The sequence below is a fragment of the Protopterus annectens genome, chromosome 6.part0, assembly GCF_019279795.1.
Source record: "Protopterus annectens isolate FY-2018-M chromosome 6.part0, PAN1.0, whole genome shotgun sequence".
In the NCBI taxonomy this organism is placed as follows: Eukaryota; Metazoa; Chordata; order Ceratodontiformes; family Protopteridae; genus Protopterus; species Protopterus annectens.
The window spans coordinates 1,527,172,522-1,527,199,903 of record NC_056737.1 but is presented as its reverse complement, the minus strand read 5'-3'; the positions used below and the strand labels follow the sequence as shown (position 1 = coordinate 1,527,199,903).

The following is a 27,382-nucleotide window of genomic DNA, read 5'->3' as shown; positions in this document are numbered from 1 at the left end:
AGTGAACTGTACTGAAAAATTCTACAGCACAAGGCCATTTAGTTTTGTTTCTGAAAAAGGGAGCTGGAAGGTGTGTGCTCTCTTTCTTTAAATTACTGATGTCATTAGCATGATGGTCTCGGAGTGTGGTTTTCTGTGTACTGGACAGCTTCAAAATCATGTGTGATGAAGGTAGATTCAAACAATTGTGTGAAGGGGTAAATTAAGCCTGAAAATAGGAACATATCTCCAAAAATGTGTCAGAATGTATTCATTAATTCCTCCTTCAGTTTCAAGTGTGGTATCACATTTGGAGACTTAAAATACATGCTGTATGTCACTTCTGCTCTATTCTGTGGTTGAAGGTTCTCTATCCCCAAATAGCACGCCTTATTTTTGTTTACTTTTTCTTTCTCCTCTCTTTCCAGGACCGATTTTATGGATTTGCTCATTGTACCTTGTTTCACTTATTTATTTACTTAATTTTGCTGATCCCACATTCCTCTTCGTTATCATCTCACTGTCCATAACTTTAAATATACCCAGAAGGAATTCAGGACCTATGCAACATATTTTCAAATTCTTGCCTTTCTTTTTCATGATGGGGTTTTTGGTTTGTTCATTCCTCCCACAGTCCATGTTCATCTTGGCACTTAATTATAAAGGGTATGCTTATCTTCCATTTACTACAGCAATATCTGCAGTCTGCTTAGTTAATGCTCTTGTTGTCCTAATTGTTCTGACTTAATGGCAAGATCACACTCTCTACAGTCCGGACTTATTCCCCCCCTTTCACTATTGTAGTTGTAAGAGTTAAACCAAAATGCAATGTATTCAAAATGCTTTCTATACAGACATGCACACAAACATGACTGCCCTCACATACACCACATACAGACATACATACTTTCTTATTTTTCCTTTTACTATATTTTAATTCTTTCTTTGGGCTGTCTGTAGAGCATTCTTCTCATAATCTATATTTCAAATCAGTACCTAACGACTGCATTTGGAGTAGGCTGAAGATGTTGCATTCAGACAAAGTTGTAATTTTATCACCCCATAGCATCAAGCTACAATGCAAGACATGCGTTCTTTGTTTTCATTTTCATTCTTTAGCATCAAGTTTCTGGAATTATAGGTTCATAGGTTCATAGGTTCATAGGTTAGAACTAGACTAACTGCCCTTATGAGCCATTTCAAGCCTAGCCAATTACCCCATGTGAGAATCAAACCCTGCACCTTCCATCTGTAAGGTAAACACCTTAACCATTATGCCATCCTCCCACCCAAGATTAATAACACCTTCCAGGAGTAGAACCCGCAACCATGTACTCCATCCTCCAAGTAACCTAACACTAAGCCACCTGTCGCAGTTTTCTTCCTGCACATTGCAATGTTTTTAATCAGTGCAATTAAAGGATGTCTGGAACTCACCTGCTGTCGTCTGTTTTGGTAAATATTCTGTCATTCAGTTCATCACTTTCTATGGCTTTCAGATGCCTTAATTTCTAGTTGCACAGATATGCTCCAAAATGTTCTGTCCTCCTTTTTTATACTTTGTTCAGTAATGACCTCTGAAAACACAGCTATGTCTATGCTTGTACACATAAGTGACTGGGATAGAGTTTGAGACCCTGTCTTTGGTTGTTTTAGAATGCACACAGCTCCCTATCAGAAATGGAACACCAAAGTCAAAGTCAAAGTAACTTTGTCATTCAGACCATACAACAGCAGTGCACAGCTAAACAAATTACATTTCTCCAAGCTCATGTGCAAATATAAATACAGAAAATACAATACACATAACCAAAACAACAACACCAGCAACAACAACAGCAACAACAGAGTCCAAACCATCCTTAGGCACCAAGCTGCAGTAACCAACAGTGATGATTGCAGTGACAGCAGCAATCCCCACCAATCACACCATCACTAACTCCATCTCAGCACCAGCAATGTCCCAGGTCCTAGAATGGTCCTCATGATGTAACAGAACCAAATAAGGCCCAAACGACCACCACAACCACATTAATTCTCTCCATCCACCTGTCTCCAGATCCATCCTTAATGCGAAAATGCTTCAAGTTCTAGACCAGTCACCTCCGACTCAATAGGATTTAAAAATCCAGAATCACATCTAAACCAGTAAATGAAGTTGGGTTTCTGCCACCACTTGGCACAACCTCCATCTCCAAAGGCCCAGTTAGCCCCAACAATCTCCATAGCAGTCCAACAACCTTCCAAAAACAAGCAATCCATGAAGTCAGGCCAAAAAACACCACTGCTACAGATGACTGCACACCAAACCAAGTTAAAACAGAAACCAGATCAATGGTTCCCACAAAGAAACACAAAAAAAAAAAAAAAAAAAAAAACAGAATGCATATCGAAAGCTAGAGGAACCGCAACCATTCAAGGTGCCGACATCTTGGAGAAGACACCAGATACTGCAGTCCCTGAAAAGAAAACATATTGACTGTGATTCAAACCTTAACAGATGGAATTTGGAATTTGTTCCACCTGTATGCAGGCAGTGTTATTGCTACCACATGGGCTCTCCCATATGTAAAATCTGTACTACCACTTCCTGCATACAGCTGGAGTTGTACCCACATCCGAAGGACTCAATAAGTACAATGGGAAACACTGTTATTCCAGAAGTTTGCACTGGAGTTTAACAATGTAAATTTTGTCACATTTTCTAACTATTGTACCATAGCGAGCCAGACATAGGTTATAGAACTGGAACTGGACTTCTACAATTGCATATTAACCTATGTTGCTTGAGGAACTGCAGAGGCGTCTTAAGATATCAGGTGCAACTTACTGGGGTAGTGTACTACCCAATAATGAATCATTTTGAGATTCAACCCATTATTACTCAGTTGTATGCAGACAGTAGTAAACATGAGTGAAAACCTGCATATTTGAAGTAACACTGCTGATGTACAGGTGGAGATGTTTGGGGCCCAGTGAACTGTTTGGTATGCATGGTAGTGGCCACAGGCATTGGGATTATGTTTTTATTTTTTTAATAAGCCACCCCTTTGCACAAGTGCATAACTCAGATCTAACTTTATGACTATCTTTGGTGTAGATTACAGGTGTGCAGCACTACAGCATGCCACCTTTAGCATAGAAGCCCCAGTATAGAATGCATGGCAGTTTCACCTGTTGCCATGCATACAACATTATGGTTGGCATACAGGTAGTGCTGTGGCATTGGTAATATTGTGACCTCTCGGCGGCTATACAGCATTTTGACTTAGCACTGTATCGATAGTTGGACTTGTTAGTATACAATGTTTCTGAATCCTATTATTTATGGATGGAATGGCTTTTATTCTATGATTTGTCAATACTGGTGAAGTATCCAGGGTCTCCTAAAGCAACTCATCCCTGGTGTGAGGTAACATTGAGACAGAGCAGAAACCTAGGTTTGGAATAGCATTATAGAGTGGAGGAGGCCCTCCTCAATGGCCCCTTTTTTTTGAAACCCATTGAAGGTGTACCTACACTAAACTATGTTTATATGCATTTAAAATTGGAACTGTACCTGCAGTTTCAGGCACAGCAACAGTTCTATCTATTGCACTGAGTGGCCCTGGTGAAGTGAGCACCCAGAGTTGTCTTTAATATTGCACTGAGTGGCCCTGGTGAAGTGAGCCCCCAGAGGTGTCCTTGATATCTACACTTTAACAGAATGGCAGATGGAGCACTCTGTTACAAGGTTACTGTATTTTCACCTTGGACATCAAAGCAGTGGTTGACTCCTACATTCAAGTGACACAGCGGAGACTAAGAACATTTAACAGGTACAACAAATATTAATAAAACACTGACACTGCACATGTTATATATGAAATATCCAAGAACAGAACCATTTTTTTTACATCAGTGGCTAATCATAGGTTCATTGGTGTACATGTAATTACTAGGCAATCAGTCTGCAGACCATTACCAGTCTTGCCAATAAGCAACATTCAAAAGTTCAGAATAATTGAACCCTGGTCTGTCATGTGACAGGCTGGAATATTCACTAATATACTAATCCCATCCATTAAAAAAAATACTGCAAAGGCAAAGGACAGAGTCAATATCATTTGGAAGAAAAATCTGTTGCAATTATGTTTGTCATTTATACTACAAGATAAGGCGTCCATCTTGATATCAGATAGACTGACTTCAAATCCAAAAGTCAAGGGTTTCTTTTTTAGTAAAGCAAAAATATCAAGAGTGCAATGTAAAATAAATTTCTGTTGTCAAAAATTATACCTTGTACGTAGCAAAAAGGTACAACAGATCTTTGACAGAGGCAAGCTTATGTCATTAATGGAAACACAGCATAAAATGAAATCTTTACAGGCTTCTTGTCTGCCACTTTTAAATCTAACATTTACATACAATGTGCCAAGTGAGTAATTATCCTGCTGAAGATTTTAGCTAATCTAATAAAAAAAACTTTACAAACAACTGGAAATATCCTTAATGTGTTTTATCAAACATAAAATGAGACTTATTCTTCCAAAAACAATCATATAGGCATAATTGATACAGACAGATTACTGGCAGAATTCTTACCAAATTCACTTCTAGACCATATTATTTCAATATTAGATTGAGATATAATGGTGCAGGAAGTTTTATAAGCTATTTAGCTTCCGAACCTAATCGTTTTGAAGGTTTTTTAAGTTATTATTTATTCAGTGATAGTGGCTAAATTATTTCATCTTATTGACAACCAAATCCTCTCCAACTTTCATTCTTGTTTCATAGAATCCAAGCAAACCCAGTCAGAATTATGTTACAGTTATTTTATACTATAATATGAAATATAGTAATCAATATGGAGTATTTGCATTGGACAAAAGCAAAACATTTAATTGATTGCATGCTGTCTTTCTACTGTGCCTTCCAAAATAGATACATTCAAGCTATAAATGTTTTATATGATTCATCTTTCATTTGCATAACCATAAATGAGAGATCATTCCTTTATATTAAAAATTGTACAGGTACTAGGGAGGGGTGTTCTCTTTCACCCTATCTTTTAATTTTACCTTAAGAACTCAAAGACCCCAAACTTTTTAACATACATATATTAACATTACTTCATTTTGGATAACATACTTTTGCACTTTTAGAATCAAACCAAGTTTATACCCCATTTACAGCAAGTAACTTAAGACTATAGTAAACAACTTAAAAATTAAATATTGACAATCAACCCTTTTCTTCTGAGTGCCATGAAAAATATTAACATTTCATTAATCAACTTAAATGCTTGGAAGTTAAATACAGATCATCTACTTTCTGCTTTATATAAATGATCTTAAGGTAAGCCCTAGAAAAAAGCAAAGAACATTTTGGAAAACTGAAATAAAATTATATTTAGTGCCCATGCTACAGTATCCATTGTTAAAATTAATATCTTTCCTAGTTTAATTTATTTTTCCAATAATTTAGTATTGTGTATCACAAATATATTTTGAGTCCTTTAACCAAATATTCTCAGCATTTTCATGAAATAACAAGGGACTCAGAAATTCAAAGATATAATTGGTATGGTAGTCAAGAAAAGCTGGCTCTATTTGTAGATGATGTTATTTTATACCTGATAAAACCAGAAAAGGGCATTCAGTGCTGTGGAACATCTTGAGACAGTTTCAGATCTTTTTGGGATACAAAATTAATGAAGCTAAAACACAAGCAGTATTTGTAAATTATGTATCCACACACAAAGTTGTTCAGTAATATCCATATTTATGGGAACATGATAAAATGAAGTACATAGGAGTATGGATTAAAAGGATTCTGGTGTGGCAGCTAAGAATATGTGGGAAGAGACAATATAAAAACTGAGAAATTGGAAGTTCTGTTTTATGTATATGGATAGCAAAATGCAAGCAGTTAAATTTTTTTAGTCCCTTTAGTTTTATACACGTCAGGCATATTTTTATTAGCCAGAAGGAAATTGTGGATAGCAATTAATAAAGACCTGAAGGATTTTATCTATTGCAGTCACAGTTATCTCCATGTTTTGATATTAATATTAACAAGCTAAAATTTGTTCATGGATTGATTACCTCAAAAGGGATAACTACATCTAATTTATATACAATACAAAACTGAATTATAGGTATTATTTTATTTAGTACTCCAAATATGTGTTGCCATTACTTCAAACATTAAACATTTTACCTGACTGGGAAACAATCTGGAGCAGCCCGTTTAAACATTTACTTTTTCCTAAGTTTATATATCAAAAGTCCATGCTCCCTTACAATGCTTACCTGACTCTTCTTGAAGTAATAGACAAACATGACCTGCCAAACTTTAATATTTGTGGAGATAATTCTGTAATGGATTATTTTCCCATCTCCTAGTCATGTAGACCCATTCAGCCTATGGATTTCCCTGATGGGCAGTCTTACAAAATATTCAGCTCTTAATAAGAAAAAAAAGCAGACATAATAGTGGTTGGTACAATTTTCTGCTTGGTTACTTAGCTTATATAGTTTGACAATTCTTGCTTCATCTGTTTAGTATCAGCTTTACATGGCCCAACATCAGAGAAGAAGACTGGCTATTTCTCCAGAGTTAAGGTTTTATTTTGTAAAACATATACTATGTGTGAATAGACTCACAACTTTGTTTATGCCACCATTAAATTCCATTATTTATGGGAACAATCTAAAAACCTGTTGCTCTGAATATGAACTTTCCTAATGTTACCTGCTCATTCATCTGGCTGTTACCACTGGCAAGACTTTCTTTTATCATCTCTAGTATGGTAATCTGAGTATATCATTACTTGCATTAAGTAACGTTAATTAAGGGTGACTGGTTTATACTCTGGGGTTACATGTTGCTCATAACTTTTTTATAACCATTTTTGTTTTTTCTTATTGATGACAATGCTGTTTATCTACCTCCTATGGCTTTGTTCTTATGGACTGTTTGTTGAAATTTGTTGAAAATAAAAGCTACGGTTATTAAAAAATAATATACAGTCAAACAGCATTCAAGTGCCACATTGCATGTATGTTAAAGTGTTTGTTAGTAAAGATTTTTGCACATGTTTAAAAAGGTATTATTTTTCCAAGACATTCCCTAAGATTTAGAGAATTTCTCTCTGTCTGTACTAATTGAGAACGTCTGATTTAGAGATATGGTAAATCCATACTGAGAAACACCTCATTAGTAGCTGATTATCATGTGTCTAAATCAAACACTGCTCTGTCAGACCTGATTTCACTAGTGATCTCCCTTAACAGCCCATGCATTGAATTAACAAAGCCACACCCCCAACACACACACACACCCACACATGCACACAAACATGCACACACACATTCAGACCCACATGAAAACACAGGTACACAAGCATACACGCACACACACATGCACACACACACATCTACTCAGCCACAAACATGCACCCCACATTGATGGAAGAATCACCCATACAATTACATACATTCTGAAACACACACAGACACACAAACAGGCACATACATATGCAGAAATGCACATACAGACTCAGCCTCCCTTACTTAATCCTCAAAGTTTGACCACCCAAATAGACAGAAGACACGCATGCATATGCACACAAACACACACACACACACACACACACACACACACACACACACACACACACACACACACACACACACATACACACACTAACATACTCCCAACCCCAAGACTCCATTTTCTTATCTGCCCCACAAGTGGTCCCTTATGAGTCAGTCAGTGACCAACATATTTTGATGATCTACATTTTTTCCTCCTATAATACAATTTTGCTCATCTGAGTTATCAACCTTCATTGAGTAATTCTGCATCTGTGAATTTCCTGTGAGAGAGTACATGACTAATTAGTATTAGCAACTCCCCCAGACTACTACAATAGGATGCTGCTTCACCCAGGAGACTATTATAGCAATAACCCATGCCTGGGTGTGGGTAATGCTGGATTTACCCACGGTTGGTGTGGTTTGGTCATGAGGGTGAAGCCCGAGTGACCAAACAAAGCCAACCGTGGGTAAATCCAGAATTACCCACACCCAGGCGTGGGTTATTGATATTATACAATGACATTATTTAAGAAAAAAATAATAAATTTTCTTAAATAATGGCATTGTATAATGCCTCCTTGCTGCCCTTCCGCAGCTGTCTGGTATTCTGTGGCAGTTCTGATGTACTGCGCATGCATATGCCTATGCAGTACATCAGAGCTGTGGGCAAAAGCAACGGAGAAATCAAGATCTCCGTTGCTTTTTACAAACTGTTTTGCTATGTTAAATGGGTTTAACATAGCATGACAGCTTTAAAAAAATTAAACCCATTTAACACAGCGAAACAGTTTGTAAAGAAATAAATGGGTTTAACATAGCATGACAGCTTTAAAAAAAGCAACGGAGAATCTGTTTCTTTTTTTTAATGCTGTCTCGCTATGTTAAACTCATTTAACATAGTGAGACAGTGTGAAGCAACAGAGATCTTGCGTTCTCCGTTGCTGTAAAAAAAAAAAAAAAGAGTTATAGTAATGGAAAAAGTCCGGGCGACCGGACCTTTTTCCATTACTATAACTCTGATTTACAAAGTGCACGCTGACCAATCAGAATGCACATTTTTGAATATTAATGGAGGGGTCGTTGTATAATCTCCATGTTAAGGTCCGCATGAGGGGAAAACTTCAGTTGTAGAATATTCTAAGAATTCAAAGGCTTACTGTGATGTAGAAGCCTTCAAATAAAAGGCATCTAAATAGCAATATAAATCTAGGGAGTATGGTAACAGCTGCAGAGCATGCATTTTATCTATTTATATATTTTATGCTCCACGTCATTCTAAATGTAAAATGCTTGTGATGGGAATACACTTAGACATGTTATACAATATATCGCTAAGCACAAAAGGAAGATGAAAAATAAAGTAATTAAACACTTTAAATCATGAATATTTAAAAGTTGTTGGAAGTATATAGTAATATGAAGCAATACTTAATGTTGAAGAAGCTAATAATATAGGCCTTACAAAAGAGACATTAGTGCAAACTGAACTAAATCTGTGCACAGCAATACCTGTTATAATTTTGGCTGGAGATTTTGTAGGACACATGTCTATATTCAGCTGCTGTAGACCTATGTGCAGCTCTTTAGATGCCTGCTGTGGTTGCAGGCAGCGTTGTAAACATTGGAGCATAAGGGATCATGTAGTGCTTAACACTCAAATATATGAACGCTAATGTACACACTTACTCTGAAGTACAGTGATGTCAACGGTAGTACAGAGATGCTTCACTTACTATAAGACAGTGCTTTAACAGATTAAGTGACTTTCAATGTTTGCTAGTTTACATTTTTGCAACAGTGTTTATACTTCTGAGTGTCAAAAACATGCTGATCTTTTTCTTATCTAACTACTAAACTCATGGGATTAATACAATACTTACAAATAGTTTGTTGGTGTTAGTAGATTTTTGTTAAAAGCAAATACATAGGCATTCTTTTATTCTGTTACTCAAACTAGTGCTACACCCACTTTGGCTGTCAAACTGCTATTTTATGTTACACTAAAACAAGTATAAAGAAGACTACAGGCTTTTAGCTCTACATTGCAAATGAAGATATTTACTTTCAAACTTTATGACGTACATAGAATAGTCTATATGATATTACTAAATTATTGTATCTTTTTGTAAACGCCAGTATATCTTGTTATAACTGTTATATTGCTATTTGTTCTGAATATTTTGCTCTCTAAATAAAGTTAAGTTACAACAATTGCTCCTTTGTTGAAGAAATAAACCTTTTTATACATTGAATTGTCAGTCCTTGCTACAGGATTTCCTTTTAAATGTCATGGTCAAGAACAGTGGATTCCAACTGTTAGATATCAGCTAACTGTGCTGTTTCTGAATACAGCGCACACATATCTAAAAATTATGTTAGCTATTTATATTACTGACTAATTTGTTAACTAAATAGTTTGCAGCCAATTATATATCAGTAATTACTATTTTCTGCTAGTGCAAACCTTGGCAGTAAATTATCATTTTCTAGTCCAGGTACAATTATTCATTTATGTTTACCTTCATCTCTGCGGTTTTGATTTGAAAGTAAGGTGTATTCAAACCACCAAAAACAAATCATACTCAAGGCATCAACATACTTAAAGACCCAGTATCAGTTGCTGTGGACTGAAGATAATTCAGGAATTAAACCTTTATGTTCTTACTGATGAGGAGTCTCGTAAGCAGCTTAATTAACTGCTTGATGCTCCCAGAGGATCCTTTACTATCTAACAAAAGAACAACTATCTCCAAAAGGTATAAAATGCTCATTTCTCGAAGGTGACTGGCACCTTAGTTAGGGATCTGCGAGATTCCATAGTTATCCCAACATATATTTCTTCTGCTCTGCTTATACAAATTCCACCAGTTGTATACTACAGAAATTGGCTTTAGTGATCCCACACATTTGAGATATATACAACAGCAATGTTGTCTTGTTAATAAAACTGCACATAGGATATAAACACCATAATAATCTGATACTGTGACCACACCTCTACATAGATGTATAAACCAGCAATGTTGTCTTGTTAATAAACCTGCACATAGGATATAAACACCACAATAATCTGATACTGTGACCACGCCTCTACATAGATGTATAAAACAGCAATGTTGTCTTGTTAATAAACCTGCACATAGGATATAAACACCATAATAATCTGATACTGTGACCACACCTCTACATAGATGTATAAAACAGCAATGTTGTCTTGTTAATAAACCTGCACATAGGATATAAACACCATAATAATCTGATACTATGACCACACCTCTACACAGATGTATAAAACAGCAATGTTGTCTTGTTAATAAATCTACATATAGGATATAAACACCATAATAATCTGATACTGTGACCACACCTCTACACAGCTGTATAAAACAGCAATGTTGTCTTGTGAAGACACCCACACATAGGAAAAAAACACCATGATAATCTGATAGTGTCATCACACCCCTACACAGATGTATACAACAGCAATGATCCTTTGTGAATATACCTATATATGGGAGATAAACACCATAATAAGATGATAGTGTCACCACACCACTACACAGATGTATACAACAGCAATGATCCTTTGGGAATACACCTGTACATGGGAGATAAACACCATAATAATATGATAGTGTGACCACACCCCTACATGGATGTATAAAACAGCAATGTTGTTTTGTGAATACGCCCACACATAGGAGATAAACACCAAAATAATCTGATTGTGTGACCACACCCCTACACAGATGTATACAACAGCAATGATCCTTTGTGAATACACATGTACATGGGAGATAAACACCATAATAATATGATAATGTGACCACACCCCTACACAGATGTATTCAAGAGTAATGTTGTCTTGTGAATATACATGTACATGGGAGATAAACAACAAAATAATCTGATAGTGACCACAGCCCTACACAGATATGTACAACAGCAATGTTGTCTTGTTAATACACCCACACATAAGAGATAAACACCATAATAATTTGATAGTGTGACCACACTCCTACTACATGTATACAACAGCAATGTTATCTTGTAAATATACACGCACATGGGAGATAAACACCAAAATAATCTGATTGTGTGACCACACCCCTACACAGATATGTACAACAGCAATGTTGTCTTGTTAATACACACTCACATAGGAGATAAACACCATAATAATCTGATAGTGTGACCACACCCCTACACAGATGCATACAACAGCAATGTTCTCTTGTGACTATATCTGCATATGGGAGATAAACATCATAATAATCTGATAGTGTGACCACTCCCTACCCAGATATGTACTATAGAAATGTTTTCTTGTCAATACACAAGCACATGGGAGATGATCACCAAAATAATCTGATAGTGTGACTACACCCCTACACAGATGTATCCAACAGCAATCTACTTGTGTGATCTCACCCACATATAAGACATGTATCCCACATCAATCTTATCATGTGACTACACCCACACATAGGAAATAATTATCTAATATAGAGACCACACCCAAACACAGATGTACACCATAGCAATTTGCTAGTGTAACTACACCTACATATCGGACATGTACACTACAGTAATCTGCTAGTGTGACCACCCCCTTACATAAGATGTGTACACCATAACAATCTGCAAGTATGATCACACCCACATATAGGACATGTACACCACAACAATCTGCACATATGAATGTACCAACACGTAGAGAGAAGTAATCCATAAGAATCTGATAGTGTGACCACAGCAGTATGCAGGAAATGTGATGGACAGCCATTTAGCTGCAGTGACAAATGCCTGCAGACAATTCCCTGTGAAAAGAAAAGAACCCCCTGCACCCTAACCACAGGTGTGAGACAAAAACCCCATATGTGATCTACACACTACACCCCGTAGAAAACACCGTGTGCAACTAACACTGTAACATGTGCCTAGAATAGGATGCCAAGTGGGCATCAAAGTGGTACACTGAAACCTGTGTGCTGTGGCACATTTTTATAAGTTATGATTATATCATGGTTTAGTATGCACCAAGCACTTCCCACATTACTTTACATTTTGCATTAATAAAGGCTTTGCCCACAGCACACAGGCTTCAGTGTACCACTTTGATGCCCACTTGGCATCCTATTCTAGGCACATGTTACAGTGTTAGTTGCACACAGTGTTTTCTACGGGGTGCAGTGTGTAGATCACATACGGGGTTTTTGTCTCACACCTGTGGTTAGGGTGCAGGGGGTACTTTTCTTTTCACAGGGAATTGTCTGCAGGCATTTGTCACTGCAGCTAAACTTCCATACTGCCATCTGTCCACCTCCAGTTGTCTCACAGTGGGTTGTCGTACCGCCTAGGTGCCTGAACCCAGTGGAAATTTATATGATGTCACAAACTTAAATGCTAAAATATCTACTAGCAGGTAAAGAGCAGTAGTACAGATAATCAATATATTGGACTCATTGGATGTTGTTCAAAAATTAGAAGTACCCTGCAGGAGTGTGAACTTTAAGGGTTCACAAAATATCCTGCAAAGAACAGAAAGCTCTAAATGGTTAGTGAGTGCATGATTCACACAAGAGATACTTACCTCACTATGGTGGCCAGTTAATCTCGGACTAAAATAAAGGAAATAAAAACTAGTTTATAAAATACTGCAAAATCACAGTGAGACATATGTGATAGTCCTTGCTCATGTAGGGGTAAACATTCGTAGGTGCCTCACTATATCACATATATCCTAGACAGTAATGGGACTCTCCATATGGTATACAAGGCACTGCTGTCTCTATGATGGTTCTTAAGTTTTGGCATATTTTGGCACAAAATATTTGCATTTAAAGATAGCTTTTCATGTGGTACCATAACTAACAAATATAATGTTTTATCAAGTTGTGGGAGATGTGCGAATCCTGTCCTGCTTTATGGCTCATAGACTGCATGTGTCTTACATCTGTCTTACAGGGCTGTGCATATTTTGAACAGGACAGCTGTTGTCACTGTTCTTTTAATACAAAAGCCAGATTCATGCAGTGTCCTATTTACTCTAAGCACCCTGTCTCCAGGTAATACTAGTCCTTCACAAATCAGATCACATCTAACTTTTCAACATACATCTACTCATTTCCTGTTACATTCTAAATCGTGTATAGAAGGAGTATAGTAAATTTATTCTTCTTATGTTGCAATGATGTTACAATATCTATCCTCTAGTGTATGTTCTACTACTACAGGCTAACAGTCAGTGTAGTATAGCTATAAAAACTGCTCAGCCACCGATTGCTATTAATAACATCTGGTTTACATTCTATACGTCACTCATTTCCTGATAGATTTCCTCATTTTATTTATTATTAAATCTCTCAGTTCCTTACTAGACTATGCAGCAATGCCATTAATAATTTATTCACATGAATGCATTTTTATCCAATGTTATGTTTAATATCTCTACTTCTGTGTGACAAATATGACGTCATGTACATATAAATCTTGTATTTGTAAATATAATCATTGTTACATGTTAAATGTGGAGCTTTTCTCCCCTGTGACTCTGCTGAAAAAAGATTTTTGTCCAGTCAGACATTCCTGCTAATCAAATGTAAAGTAAAATTAAATTAAACAAAACAAAGTGGGATATCTGGATGGAAATGTACATGGAATGAGGTGAGTGTGGCACTTTTGAATGGTGGATGTAAATATAATATAGTGGGCAATCCTGAACCATTTATTTTGTTGGCAGACACCAAAAATAAACACAGAAATGTGATTTGTAAACATTTTTTTGCTTGTATTAAAATGCCTTGTTTTGGTAATGATGGGAATCTGAAGTATAAAACTGTAAGAACAAAGATTTGTAATGTTTTTTTTTTCAATAGTTGCTATAAGAATATATTTTAATACATCGAGTAGAATACTAAAGATTTCAGTGTGAGTTTGCTTCAGTTTTTTTGTAGGTGCTCACTGCATAATATCTTTAGGCATTATTCACAAATGTTGTACACTGGGGACCAGGGTGCTTTAAAGTATAAATTGTAACAAAGTCCTTTAAAGTCATTTAGGATGAATTATTTACAGATGGGGTAGCAACAGAAAAGCACTGATCCAAAGACTGATGGGAGGAGTAAATTCATTTCCATTTCTTTGTATATGATGGCATATTAACAACTGAAAATGCAGATGACATCCTGCTGGTTTTCTTGGCAGTGTTTAAAGGATTTGAAGAAGCATATGGCTGGTTGTGTAGCTGGAAAAAATAGTTCTAGTTAAGAGTATGCTTAGGTGTTGTCCATGATGCTATTGATGAGATCAGAGAAACACATTTTTCCAAATATTTAGGTTTAGTAGTGGGAACATCCCTACAAGACAGAGCTGATATAAATTTAAATTGTTTATGTTTACCAATTCAGTAAATTCTGTAGATGGCAAATACATATTCAGTGGTGGAAGGAATTAATGTGGTGTGAAATGATGGTGATACTTCTGATAATCTACGTTTTCATCATATTCCAACCCATCTGTATAGTCTGAAATAGTTAAGTACACAGGAGGAGAGTGAGGATTTTGTTAACATAAATGCAAATGGTGGATCTCTTAAAGGTAGATTAGATGTTTCCTCAAAGTTAGGAAGATATAGAACATACCACTATCCCACTTTTAGAGTAGCATTTACTAGTCTGTAATGTATTCAAATCCAAAAGGAAAGAGAAGGGAAAGTAATGAGTTTTACAAAAAAGCTTGATGAAGACTGAGGTATTGGGAATGGTTAAATGAAAGAGTGAGATGTGGTCCTTCTAAATTTTGGGGAGATGTAATGAGATGGCCTAGCATACCAAAGTATTTGGAAAATATATATCTAGTCACCATAGAAACTTTGAATAAGGCAGATGTTACAGTTTGGAGATACGAAGGCAGAGTATGGGTTCACTGATTAGTGGAAACAGAATATACAATCTGATAAAATCGGAAGGTTGCTGTTATAAATATTAGTAATATTTTCTCCAGGCCCAGTGGTTCAACTACCACAAGTTACTGAAATAGAGTTATTTATGTATTTTAAACAAATAAAATGTATAGGAGAATAGTGTCTATGGGGCATGAAAGAAGATAGCAAATGGACTGCTAGTGAACTGGTAGTCAGAATTATAATATCTTTTGTTCTGAAGATAATTTTGAGTAGGCAGTAGAAATTCATTGTAACCAAAATGTGGAGACTGCGGTGTAGAGTGATAATACTGTACAGTCTTGAAAACAAAAGAAAGCGTTTTTAAAAGAATTCTGAGAATGAACATCAAGTGTTGCACTCTTTTCTACTTATATAACTACTCATAGATGAGTCTCCTGGAGGTGTTACAAGAATTGTTTACCTGTCTGGGTATTGCTCCCTCTCTTTGTTTTATTATCATACTGCATTTTTTACAAAAATATTATCATACTGCATTTTTTACAAAGACATGTTCTTTTCAAATCTTAATAAAACTATTTAAAACAAAAGAAAAATCATATAAGTATGTAAGTTAATATCTGAAATGTGATTATTTCTTAATGAGCTGTGCTAAGATAATGATATACTAATTACAAATATTTAAAAAATAATATATAAAGACAAGTAATTATCTAATTAGATGAGCCTGAAACTTATTTTTACAAAATCTACATATATCTTCAAACCTAACAGTAAATTGTCAGAAGGGCAGTATCTAAAATTTACAGCAGTTGCAAACAAACTTACACCAGGAAAAAGCATATATAAATATCATATTTTTGTAAAGGAACTGGACCTTCAGTGTTACCTTATGCCTCCAGTCCCTCACTTTCTAAACATAATAACTATAAGGCTGTGTTTCCTTAAAGTAAAAGGAATACCTTATGCCAGTGTCCAAAGGATTCCTCACAGAACAAGTAGCTTACTCCACTGTAAGACCCATTTATAAAGCCAGCTTTTACCAAAATAAGTCATTATACACCAAGAGGAAGTATTTTGGAATCAGGCCCTCACTTTTGCTTTAGTTAGTATATTTAGTTTGTGGTGTGCAAACAGCATTTATGCTGAGATTGTATAACCTCTTTTTAACTGTGTACGATTTCTAAGATTATTTTTTTTGAATTTCAGTAATACTGATTAACATATATCAGTAGTAGTAAAAGCATGTAATACTTTCTTTGGTATTCATGTTATATATGCAGTTTTATAAGGCTCATCTTAAATGGATACATTAAAATGTTCATATAAATGAAATATATTCACAGATTAAATATAATGTGCTTAGACATAATACATACAATAGGTATTTTTTTTACAAAACAAAGCAATAATTAGAGGGCAAAATGGGTAAACTAAGAATATGTATCTAACAGTGGATTCCCTTCAAAACACTGAATGGTCATAACATCTAAGCTCAGAACACTGAGACCATAACATCTAAAACCCATAACATCAAATTTTATAACATTGAAACTTTGTATCACAACTTCAAAACCTACAAATCACATGTAAATATCCCCTCCTCCTAAAATGACACCAAAGTAGTAAATACATTTTGTACTATGTTTCTGCAGCGGGGCAAGCCCCCCTGCACCCCCCATGTGTAGGCTCTGCCCACCCCCCTGTAAATTAAATATGCCAACTCCGAGATCGCACTACAGTAGGGTTAGGAATTTTCCCCACTGTAGTTCGATCTCAGAGTTGGATATTTAATTTACAGGGGGGCGTGAGGGGTGGACCCCCCACATGGGGATACAGGGGGGGGCTTGCCCCCCTGCAGAAATGTAGTACAAAGTGTGTTTACTACTTTGGTGTCATTTTAGGTGGTGGGGATGTTATTTACATGTGATTTCTATGTTTTGTAGTTGTGATGCAAAGTTCAATGTTATGAAATTCAATGTTATGAGTTTTAGATATTATGGGTTTTAGATGTTATGGTCTCAGTGTTTTGAGCTTCGATGTCATGAACTTTAGATGTTTTGAGGGGATCCCTGACAGCACATCCTTTATAAATCAAAGGTTTCATTGGGTCTGTTGGCACTCATGATTATCGGTCTTGGGTTGGGCTGCCAGGACCGGCATTATGTCAGTTTAATATTACAGTTATAGCTGTCTCCCACTGAGATAGGCTGTGTGTTTTAGCTGTTGTTTTTTAATGCAGAATTTATGTATTCTCTTCAGGTGAGTTTCCATTCTGCATACTGCTTTTAAGAGACATGTATTCAAAGTTGATGTATTTGATACTGTATGCATTGCTCAGCTGATCTAAAACTTACCATAACGGTATGCCTCTACAAAATGTTCATCTTCCAATTAGCAATAAAATGAATGGTGTTGAAAATTGCAAATAATGTAGTAAGGCAAGAGAAAATCTGAATGGGTTCCTAACTAACTGCAAACATGTTGCATCAAATGCAAGTAATGTTATTAGTGGATAACAAAACAAGTATGTTTTTTGACATTTATTTTATTTTGGAATGCGCAATATTCTTCATGTCTCTTAATGTTATATGACATTATAGCATCTGTATAAAAAGAAATGCATTGTTTTAGGCAATAATGACCTTGCTAAAAAGGCAAATAACTAGTAACTACTGTACCAGGCAGGAAATCATAAATTATAAATGAAACTTACCCTTTAACCCATGGTCTCCTTTGCTTCCTTTTGATCCTGGAGGCCCTAAAATAAATAATAGCCTTCAGTTTAATATTTTCTATATCAATATGGAAGTCACTGAAAAAAGACCACGTGATATGCTAATGCAATGAAAGTACATTTCTGTATTCATAACTTCATGTTTCAAAAATTATTATCAGTTAACTATGTAGTTCTCAAAATATTTAGAATACATATACACTTTATGATACTCAATGTTGCCTTGGGTTTTTGTTTCATTTTATTTTATTTTATATATGGAAGAATATATTTATGCATGCATGCACATATGTTGTTGTGTCTTTCGGCTTTTCCCGGTTAGGGGTCGCCACAGCGGAACTCCGGTCCGCTAATGATTGTATGTATGTATATATGTTTGTCTTTATTTATTTATTTTTTCTTTGACAATCAAAATATCCATCCTGGTTGCTCTATTGAATTATTGGTTCCTTCTGGTGACAGCCCTGTGTGTGAGCATGCAAGAAGCACAGATATCATCAGCAAGGAGGAACAGCATTTTCTTTAAGTCCTAGTTCCTCTACTGCATGAGTTCATTGTCATATAAGGACTTTACATGCAATGGACATTTGTGATGCATGTCTATGCCACCTTGTATGATGTAAACAACTAGTCTTGTCTCCACTTTGAAGAGAAGCATCTCCATGTAATCTCTAGTCTACTATAAGAATTCTATGAAAGAAAGTGTTCCTCAAACACATGGCTCACCCCATTACCCCAAAGTGAGTTGAGTCATCTAAGCCTTGTCATTCCTATCCTTCCCTGGCTGAATGCAATAAGTTCCCAGACCATTAATTAAATTTAGGCTTCCTGGGTCATAGTCAGGGTTTTATTGTTCTAGTCCAGTGAAGCTAACCTGTTCTTCAGTAAGGAAGGATAAATTAAATTGTACTGTAAAACGATTATTTTATAAATGATTGTCGAATCAGATTACTTTAAAATCATCTCTCTCTTTATGTGTCTATGTGTAAATGCATGTGCACATATGTATGTATGAATGTACCAGTCTGTCTATGTCGTCTATCATTCAGTCAATGATTCATTTATATGGAGTTGTATTTTATATTCAATCACTCATCTGAAAGATAACACATATTCTACACAAAGAATTATGCTGCTATACTAAAAAATAGTGATGGTAATAATAATAATAATAATAATAACAATAATAATAGTAACAATAACAATAATAATAATAATAACAATAATAATAATAATAACAATAATAATAGTAATAATAATAACAATAATAATAATAATAATAATAATAATAACAATAATAATAATAACAACAACAATAATAACAATAATAATAACAATAATAATAATAATAATAATAATAATAATAATAATAATAATAATAATGATAGTGATAATACAGTACAAAAGGATGTCATCATAAAATCTTTGTTTAACTTCTCTGAGTGGCAGTTTGACCTACTGAGCACTTTATGTTCAAGTTTCTACTGTGTTAGTGCAGCGTTCAGTTTTACCTAGAGTTTACATAGAGATAGGTGCTCTGAAATTTGCAGATACAGCAGTAATAAGTTAACAAAAATGAGTGGACTTTTGATGGAAACTAATAGAAATGAATCAAAACAGAGTGGAATGATTGAAATCGAGGGGCTGTAATATTTATTCTCTCAGTGCAAAACAAAGTACATTACTTTCCTTTATTTTTTTTTTTTATTTTTGTTTTGCTCTATTTCACTTATTTATTTATTTTTTTACTACAAACCAAGACCTGTTTGCAATGTGGGAAAAAAGGTAAACTTGATGGAACAAGTGATCACTTCCAGGTACCATCTTGGGCAGATAACAGACAAAACACAGGAAAATATGTCTATAGTAACAGATCATAAGGAACACCCAAAAGTGTTAGCACATTTGATTACAGATCAAGAGGTCACCAGTTCACCACTGGTAGATTGTCCAATGTAAGGTGAAACTCCAGTGGCAAAAGAAACACACCAGACTCCTCCAGCAGACCACAACTGAAATGAATGGGCTGGAAAGAGCACAGCAGAATAAACAGGTATAATTTAATTTCTAAGTGCTTTTGCTTTCAGTAAAGGCATCATCAGAGATAAAAACAGAATTCAGGAAGCAAATCTGTTTAAATACACCTCTCAAAAGGTAGTTAAACCAATAAAAACCCTTATCTAAAACAAGTGCATATATACAAAGCACAAATACATATAAAACCAACATAAAAGACATAAAACGTAATACTGTGCTACTTGAAAGTGTAAAAATATTTAAATACTTATTTTAACTTAGCAGCTGTTGCTTTTAAAATGCACTTAAGAGATAACATATCATTTAATCTGGGTTTAAAAGGAAGAGTAGATTTTTACCACCCTCCTGACCTATGATTTCTGTTTTTTGAGAGAGTTTGTGAGGGTAAATTCAGACATTTCCTGAAAAAATAGCAGTAAAGTAAAAGACAAATTAACATCTGAAGAAAAAGAACTGTTGGTCCAGATTAAGGGCAATAAGGAGATCCATGTTATGAAACCAGATAAGGGTTGGGGGAGCTGTCATAATTAATTTTTTTTCCTTTACACAAGTAAGATGTTGGATTTATTACATAATACATCTACATATTGTCCGGTATCAAAAAATGAAATGAACATAGCCTACTCTAAAACTGATTTTTATTTGAATGATCTTGCTCTTCAGGGGGTTATGTCTAGAGATGTTTTGGATTTTGTTAAAGTCAACAAGCTGCTACTTCCAGTAATCTTTGGAATACCTAAGGTGCACATGAGTATGCATAACCCTCTGCTTAGACCTATTTTGTCAACAGCTAAATCCAAAACAGAGCCCCAAGCTATGTGTGTTGATGCAAGCTGTAAAGCTTTGGTGGAAAGTGAGAACCATATTCTGTGTGACTCTTGGCATCTGTTGCATTTGTTAAATTCTGTTCCACTCAAGGAAAATGTTAGTTTTATTACCATAGATCTGGTTAACTTATTCTCAGTGGTTCCACACAATGAGGGTTTACAACATTTTCATAATATGTTACTTAAGGGCCTAAACAAAGAATGTCAGTGAGATATATGTTGTTCAAGAATTCCTTGAAATGGTATTAAAAATAATTTTGTTTATTTTGATAGTGAGTTCTACTATTAAATTACAAGGGTAGCGACGGCTGCTAGATGTGCTTCCACTTATGCAAATTTAGTTCTTGCAGCCTGGGAGCACACCAAGCTTTTCACTTCCAAGTTTTTCAGTAAAGTTTTTCATTATTTCAGAGTTTTGGATGACATCCTAATTTTGTGAGTCGATGAAGTGTCTGTGTTCAAGCAATTCCTATCTCAAGACGATGAAGAGTCTGTGTTCAAGCAATTCCTATCTCTAAACTAATTGCCTCCACTAGCTTCTTGGAGTTTACATCCACAGTTGGAAGTAACTCAATCAACTTTCTTAATGTGACAATTACTAACAACAAGCAGCAAAAAAGATATGTTACAAACATATTCAGAAAGGAGACTTATTCAAACTCCTTTCTACACTATAATAGCTGCAGTCCCCCTTATCAAAAGAGGAATATAATCAAAAGACAAATGGTATGGCTGTCAAGAATAGTTTCTCTTGACACTATATTTAAAGAGGAGCTAAACAAGATTGGCAATTTGTTCTGTGAAAGAGATTATTGTACTGAATTTCTTGAATCTGTTAAGATGGAAATATTAGAAGGTAGACAAGGCATATTTGCCCCTTTACTTAATAATACACAGAGTTAAAAGTTTGTCACCAACAATCATGACTGGGTTGGTGCTATGATTATTAGATATAACCATCAGACACCAGCACTGAGGGGTATTTTAAACTAAAGTTGGAATACAGTTTTTACTACTGAATATCATGACGTTTTAGGTCTAGCACCCCAAATTACATATAGTAGGGGTGAAAACCTCAACAATATTTTTGAAAAAAATAATAGTAGTAGGACAAGATTTTTACTTTCAAAAATGACAAAGTGTGTCCATTATAATTATTGTAAATTTGCAAAAGATGGGCCATATGTAGTTGTTGATGGACATGACAAGACTCTTTCATGTCCGGGAGTATGTGATTGTAATACAAAGACAGTTGTTTACCTTACTACATATTCAATTTGCTCTGCATTCTATACAGGCAAAACTACTAGAGGGATTAGAGAAAGGATTTATGAACATGTTTATGATATAAAAAAATTCAAATCTACAAATGCCCTTTTTAAACATACTTTTTCATTATTGACAAAGTTTGTATGTCAGACAGAGCAGGAAATAGTGAACTGTTATTAGAACAGAAGGAATTAAACTGGCAGATCCGGTTAAATGCAACTAATAAAAATGGATTAAATGATATGTTATCTCTTAACTGCATTTTAAAAGCAAGAGCTGCTGAGTTAAAATAAGTATTTAAGCATTTTACACTTTCAAGTAGCACAGAATTAAGTTTTATGTCTTTTATGTTTGTTTTATTTGTATTTGTATTTGTGCTTCATATATATGCAATCATTTTAAATTCTGCTATACTTGTTTTAGAGAAGGGTTTTTATTGGTTAAATACCTTTTGAGAGGTGTATTTAAACAGATTTGCTTCCTGTGTTCTGTTTTTATCTCTGATGATGCCTTTAATGAAGGTGAAAGTGCTTTGAAATTAAATTATACTTGTTTATTCAGCTGTGCTGTTTCCAGTCCGCTCATTTCAGTTGTGGTCTGCTGGAGGAGTCTGGTGTGTTTCTTTTGCCATTGGAGATCCCCAGTTCAAACTGGAGTGCCTCCTTACATTAATGCTATGAGCTGTAAACAAGCTGCTTCCTGTAGTCCATGGATTGAGTCCTTCAACCTTGCAGAAATCATTTAACCAGATAGGTAATTAGGAAATTGAGCTTGGCTCACAAATGGTTCCTCAGACCACATGCCGAGTAAAAGTTATATAAAATGCTGACTATAGCTTAAATGTGTTACATTTGTTTTGCTCTGAAACAGGAAGTAAAATGGATTATTATATCAAAAGTGTACATCAGCATAAACTGAATAGTGTTTACCCAACACTGCGTATCAAACCACAGTTTGGCTGAAGCCACATGCTTTGGGCTGCAACAGCGTTTATCAGACTTTGAGTGTTGTGAAATTCTAATTATTCTGCAAAATACAGATGTGACTTAGCTATGAGCATCCCTTAAACTGAACTCAGTATAACTTGCTACAAGGACACTATTAGACATCAGGCTTACTTAAGCTATTGTTAATCTTCTTTGATTCTGTGTGCTATTATGGGCCCAAATCCAAAAGACTTGCTCTCAGTGTAAGTGACCACTTGCACTGAGAGCAGGCTGACAGCAGGTCTTTTGCAATCTTTGTCAACGGTGTAAGCTTTTTTATAGATAGGCATTGCACTGAAATAAGTCACTTACACAGACAGCAAGTCTTTCAAAATCATAGCAGACGTATACTGAAAACAACTCTTTCAAAATCTGGCCCACAGTCTAAAAATTATGAAGAGTATAAGGTGTTAAATATGATGGCATAAAAGCCCTTCTCCTACTGAGTGTTTATAATCAGGATCAGGAAAAATACAGCTGTATACACAATAATTTGAAATTAATTAGCAGATAATTTATCATGCTACATCCAGTGCCATGGTGATGTACCTACCCTCAGTGTGATTCATGTACCAGTCTTTATGTGTGTTGGGGGATGGGAGATTGAATGTGTGAAGGGATTTTGGGTGCGTTTCTCAAGGAAGTAACCACAGACAGTGTGATCCTGACATCATATTTCCATGCATTATAATATTTCACATTTTCTCCTTCCAGGAGTTACAATGGATATCAATGGCTTCTGATTTATGATCAGCATAAAGCTCTTTTCATGTAAGTACTGATTAAATATGTTACTTTCCAAACCAGGCCAAGAGCTTTTTTGTTTATCTGGTTATAACTTCTTTCAGCTATTATCACTGATCATGAAACAAATGTAGTATATCTCCACTTATCAACCTGAAAATTGTACAAAAATGTTACTGATTCCAAAACAAGAATCATCATGGGTCAGTCATAAAGGTAAAGCACGAACAAAGTGGGGAACACTATATATGATCTAGTAATTTTTTGGTTATAATTAATTCCATTCAAAGTACTAAATTCATTTTCATATTGATTGATAATTGCAAAAACAAGTTCCCAGGAGGCAAGATAGTGAAAAGATAGTGAAAAGATAGTGAAAAATGGCAAGTGTATAGTAGATCAAGATCTAAGTGTAAATGGAATGCATTGTTAAGCCTATGTGCCTTTTACACTTCCTCCATGTTCTTGTGTAGTGTCTGTTTTTGCCATTCATGTGTTTAATTTAATACATGTCATTTTAGAGAATGGCACTTTTTTGAAGCCCATGTTCATTTAGACTGTCCTGGACTGTGTGGATGTTACTCATGCCATGCTGATTCTTTGGATTTGTTAGCAGAATATTGCCATGGTATCACCGAGTATTCAAAATTTCTCAGAGAATTTGGTTCATTACCTTCTGCAGATTCCACTTCTGAGACAAGACAGTTGAAACAGGAGTGTATTTCCTACATATTAATGGTTAAGAATAATTAATGATCTCTTCTTTCTTCTTCCACCTATATATGCCCTATTCCAGGTCACTAGGTTAGAAGTATATAACTTCAGGCAAAAGATACCATACTGCGTGTGTGAGTAGATTCGTGGTGCCTCTGAAGTCTCCTGTTATGTAAGCATTTTAGTCTTGTCTCTTTTAAGTGAAGAGACACAAGGTGAAGCCTATTAAAATGTTCCTTTTTTACCCTCCACCATTAGAAATTTCACTAAGATGTGACAGAAGGTTAAAGCAAGACGTTTTATTATCAACACAGATTCTCAGCACAAAAAGTCTAACATAAACTAACTAGACTGGACTAATTAACATGGCAGAAAAGCTACAGACTTATTTACAGGAGATAATGAACAAACAGGCCTTGGAACGTTCCTTCCAATCATAATTTATGTCCTAGATTGACAGTAGGAATATGCAATTATTATTATTATTCAGAGGCTGATTGATGGTCAGCATATCCTCACATAATTTGCCCTTTCTCATGATTCATTAAAGCAGTCATAAACAAAGCTGATTTCAATAAAAAAACTTATAGTAAAACAATGTCAGACTATAGAGACATATGATTTATGTATAACTCTCAACTTCTAAGCAAAAGAAATCTGGACAAACTCAAAAATAATGTGGGAACAAAGACACAAAATCCGGGACAAATTTTAAATATTGTTCTTATAAACTTAGTTGCTAGAATAACATGTTTGACATTATCATGTATTTTCTGAAGGATAAGAAGTCTGAAATAAAAATTAATGTCATTATTTACTGATTTCAGTCCTCAGTGGTTTGGCAGAAATCCAAAACTTTTATGAGGAACCGGCCAAAAATATGATGCAAAATGTGAAGATTGGGTGAAGATAGATGAAGGATGCCAGCCTAGCCAGATAGAATTTTGGAGATAATTCTGTCATCTGTAAATATTAATGTAAACCACAGGCTTGTTGTCTTAAATGGTAAAAATAGTGTTACATATGGAACTGAAAAAATGTAACAACAGTTCACTCTGCTGCCAAGTAAAGCATGTTGTGACCCTTTGATGTAAACATGGCCCCGGACAGTCTAGATGAAGGAATTCTTGCTATTGTTTTAAGGCCAGAGTTAATGGCCGAAATTTGCATGCATAAATGTCCTTTATTGCTGTGGTTTCTGCGCAGAGGTGAAGAATGTAAATGTAGTTTCTGTTAGCTTGGGAACCCAGGGAAGTGTAAAGAATGATGTAATGTAACCCAGGGAAGTGTGAAGAATGATGTAATGTGAACCAGGAATGTGATTTTAAAAACAGAGAGAATCAGAGAGCATTAAGCATTTTTGTCTTGACCATCCAATTCTTCAGCACTGTCTTGCTCTATATGTAAGTTTATCTTAGACTTGTGTTTTCTCTTAGAAATAGCTATAAACTAGAAATATTAGACTAAGTGTTTTCTATGATGTCAGAACTGTACTACTGAATTATTTTAAGCATTTCTCTGTGACCTCTGAACTCTTGACTAGCACTGTGTAGTACAAAGAATTGTCTTGTGTTTTGACTATTTCTTATTAAATATTTTTAAACCCTTCCAACTGTGGCTGTTTTGTAGAAATAATTTAAGCTCTGTAGAGTACTTGCATGCCTTTGGTAAAATTGTACAAAGCCACTACAATAGCTTTAGCCCTGGGCTATACTACCAATTGAATAATAATATTGCACAATAATAATTGGGCACTCTTTTAAGGGCCTTTGAGTAGCTGATAAATATTAGTGGGTGGTGGCAGCTGGTACTACCATATAGTCTGAAAAAAAGGGGCACAGCTGGAGAACCTCTGCCAGCCTTCCGTGTCTGTGTGGTTGTATAAACTCTTCTCAAACTGTGTGTGTGTGTGTGTGTGTGTGTGTGTGTGTGTGTGTGTGTGTGTGTGTGTGTGTGTGTGTGTGTGAGCTAATTGGGCAGGGACATGAAGCACTGTTTGGACAGAGAGGGTGCTGGAGGTTTTAGCTTGCCCACTAGGCTGAGATCTGGACCCTATGGCTGTGCCAGTGGGGAGTCTTATTAGGGACCTGGAGAGCAAGGGAGCAACCAGACCCAGACTGACTGTGATCTCTGTGTTCTCTTAAGGAAAATTGCACTTTACTGTGTATATTTGTTATCCTTTCCTCCTATATGAGACGCCCCTCACTGGTGTTAGTGGTAAGGATTGAGGCTCCTTGATTGCTGGGTCAGGGTGTGGGCGTCACATATTAATTGTTTGGCAGTGGTGGGATATCCACACCACAGAATAATTGGTTGGCAAATACTAATTGGCTTGTAGTGGTGTGGGTAGAGTGAATTCCTGTAGCTGGTGTACAGTGAGCTTTGAAGGTGTTTTGTACTCTAAATCAGCCACACAGTGAATACTCAGAGTTCAGATCACAATTTTTTACTTCTTTTGTTAGTTTAGTTAGTCAGGGTGAGCAGGCAGCATGTCAGCAGAGGAGTATGGAAAGCTGGCAAGGAGCCAGCTGGCAGAGATGTGCCAGGCTAGGGGACTGGTGCATGGAAACCTGACTAAGGCAGACCTGATTGCAGCCTTG

At 35.6% G+C, this 27,382-nt stretch overlaps 1 protein-coding gene across 2 annotated transcripts in view; it reads right to left on the bottom strand.

The window, feature by feature from the left end:
* MARCO (macrophage receptor with collagenous structure) overlaps positions 1-27,382 on the bottom strand; it is a 503,950-nt gene that overhangs the window by 413,875 nt on the left and 62,693 nt on the right. For both annotated transcript variants that reach the window (XM_044074990.1, XM_044074989.1), the window contains exon 4: positions 18,185-18,229. In XM_044074990.1, the coding sequence (XP_043930925.1) occupies positions 18,185-18,229 (45 nt within the window). The remainder of the gene's footprint in view (positions 1-18,184; positions 18,230-27,382) is intronic.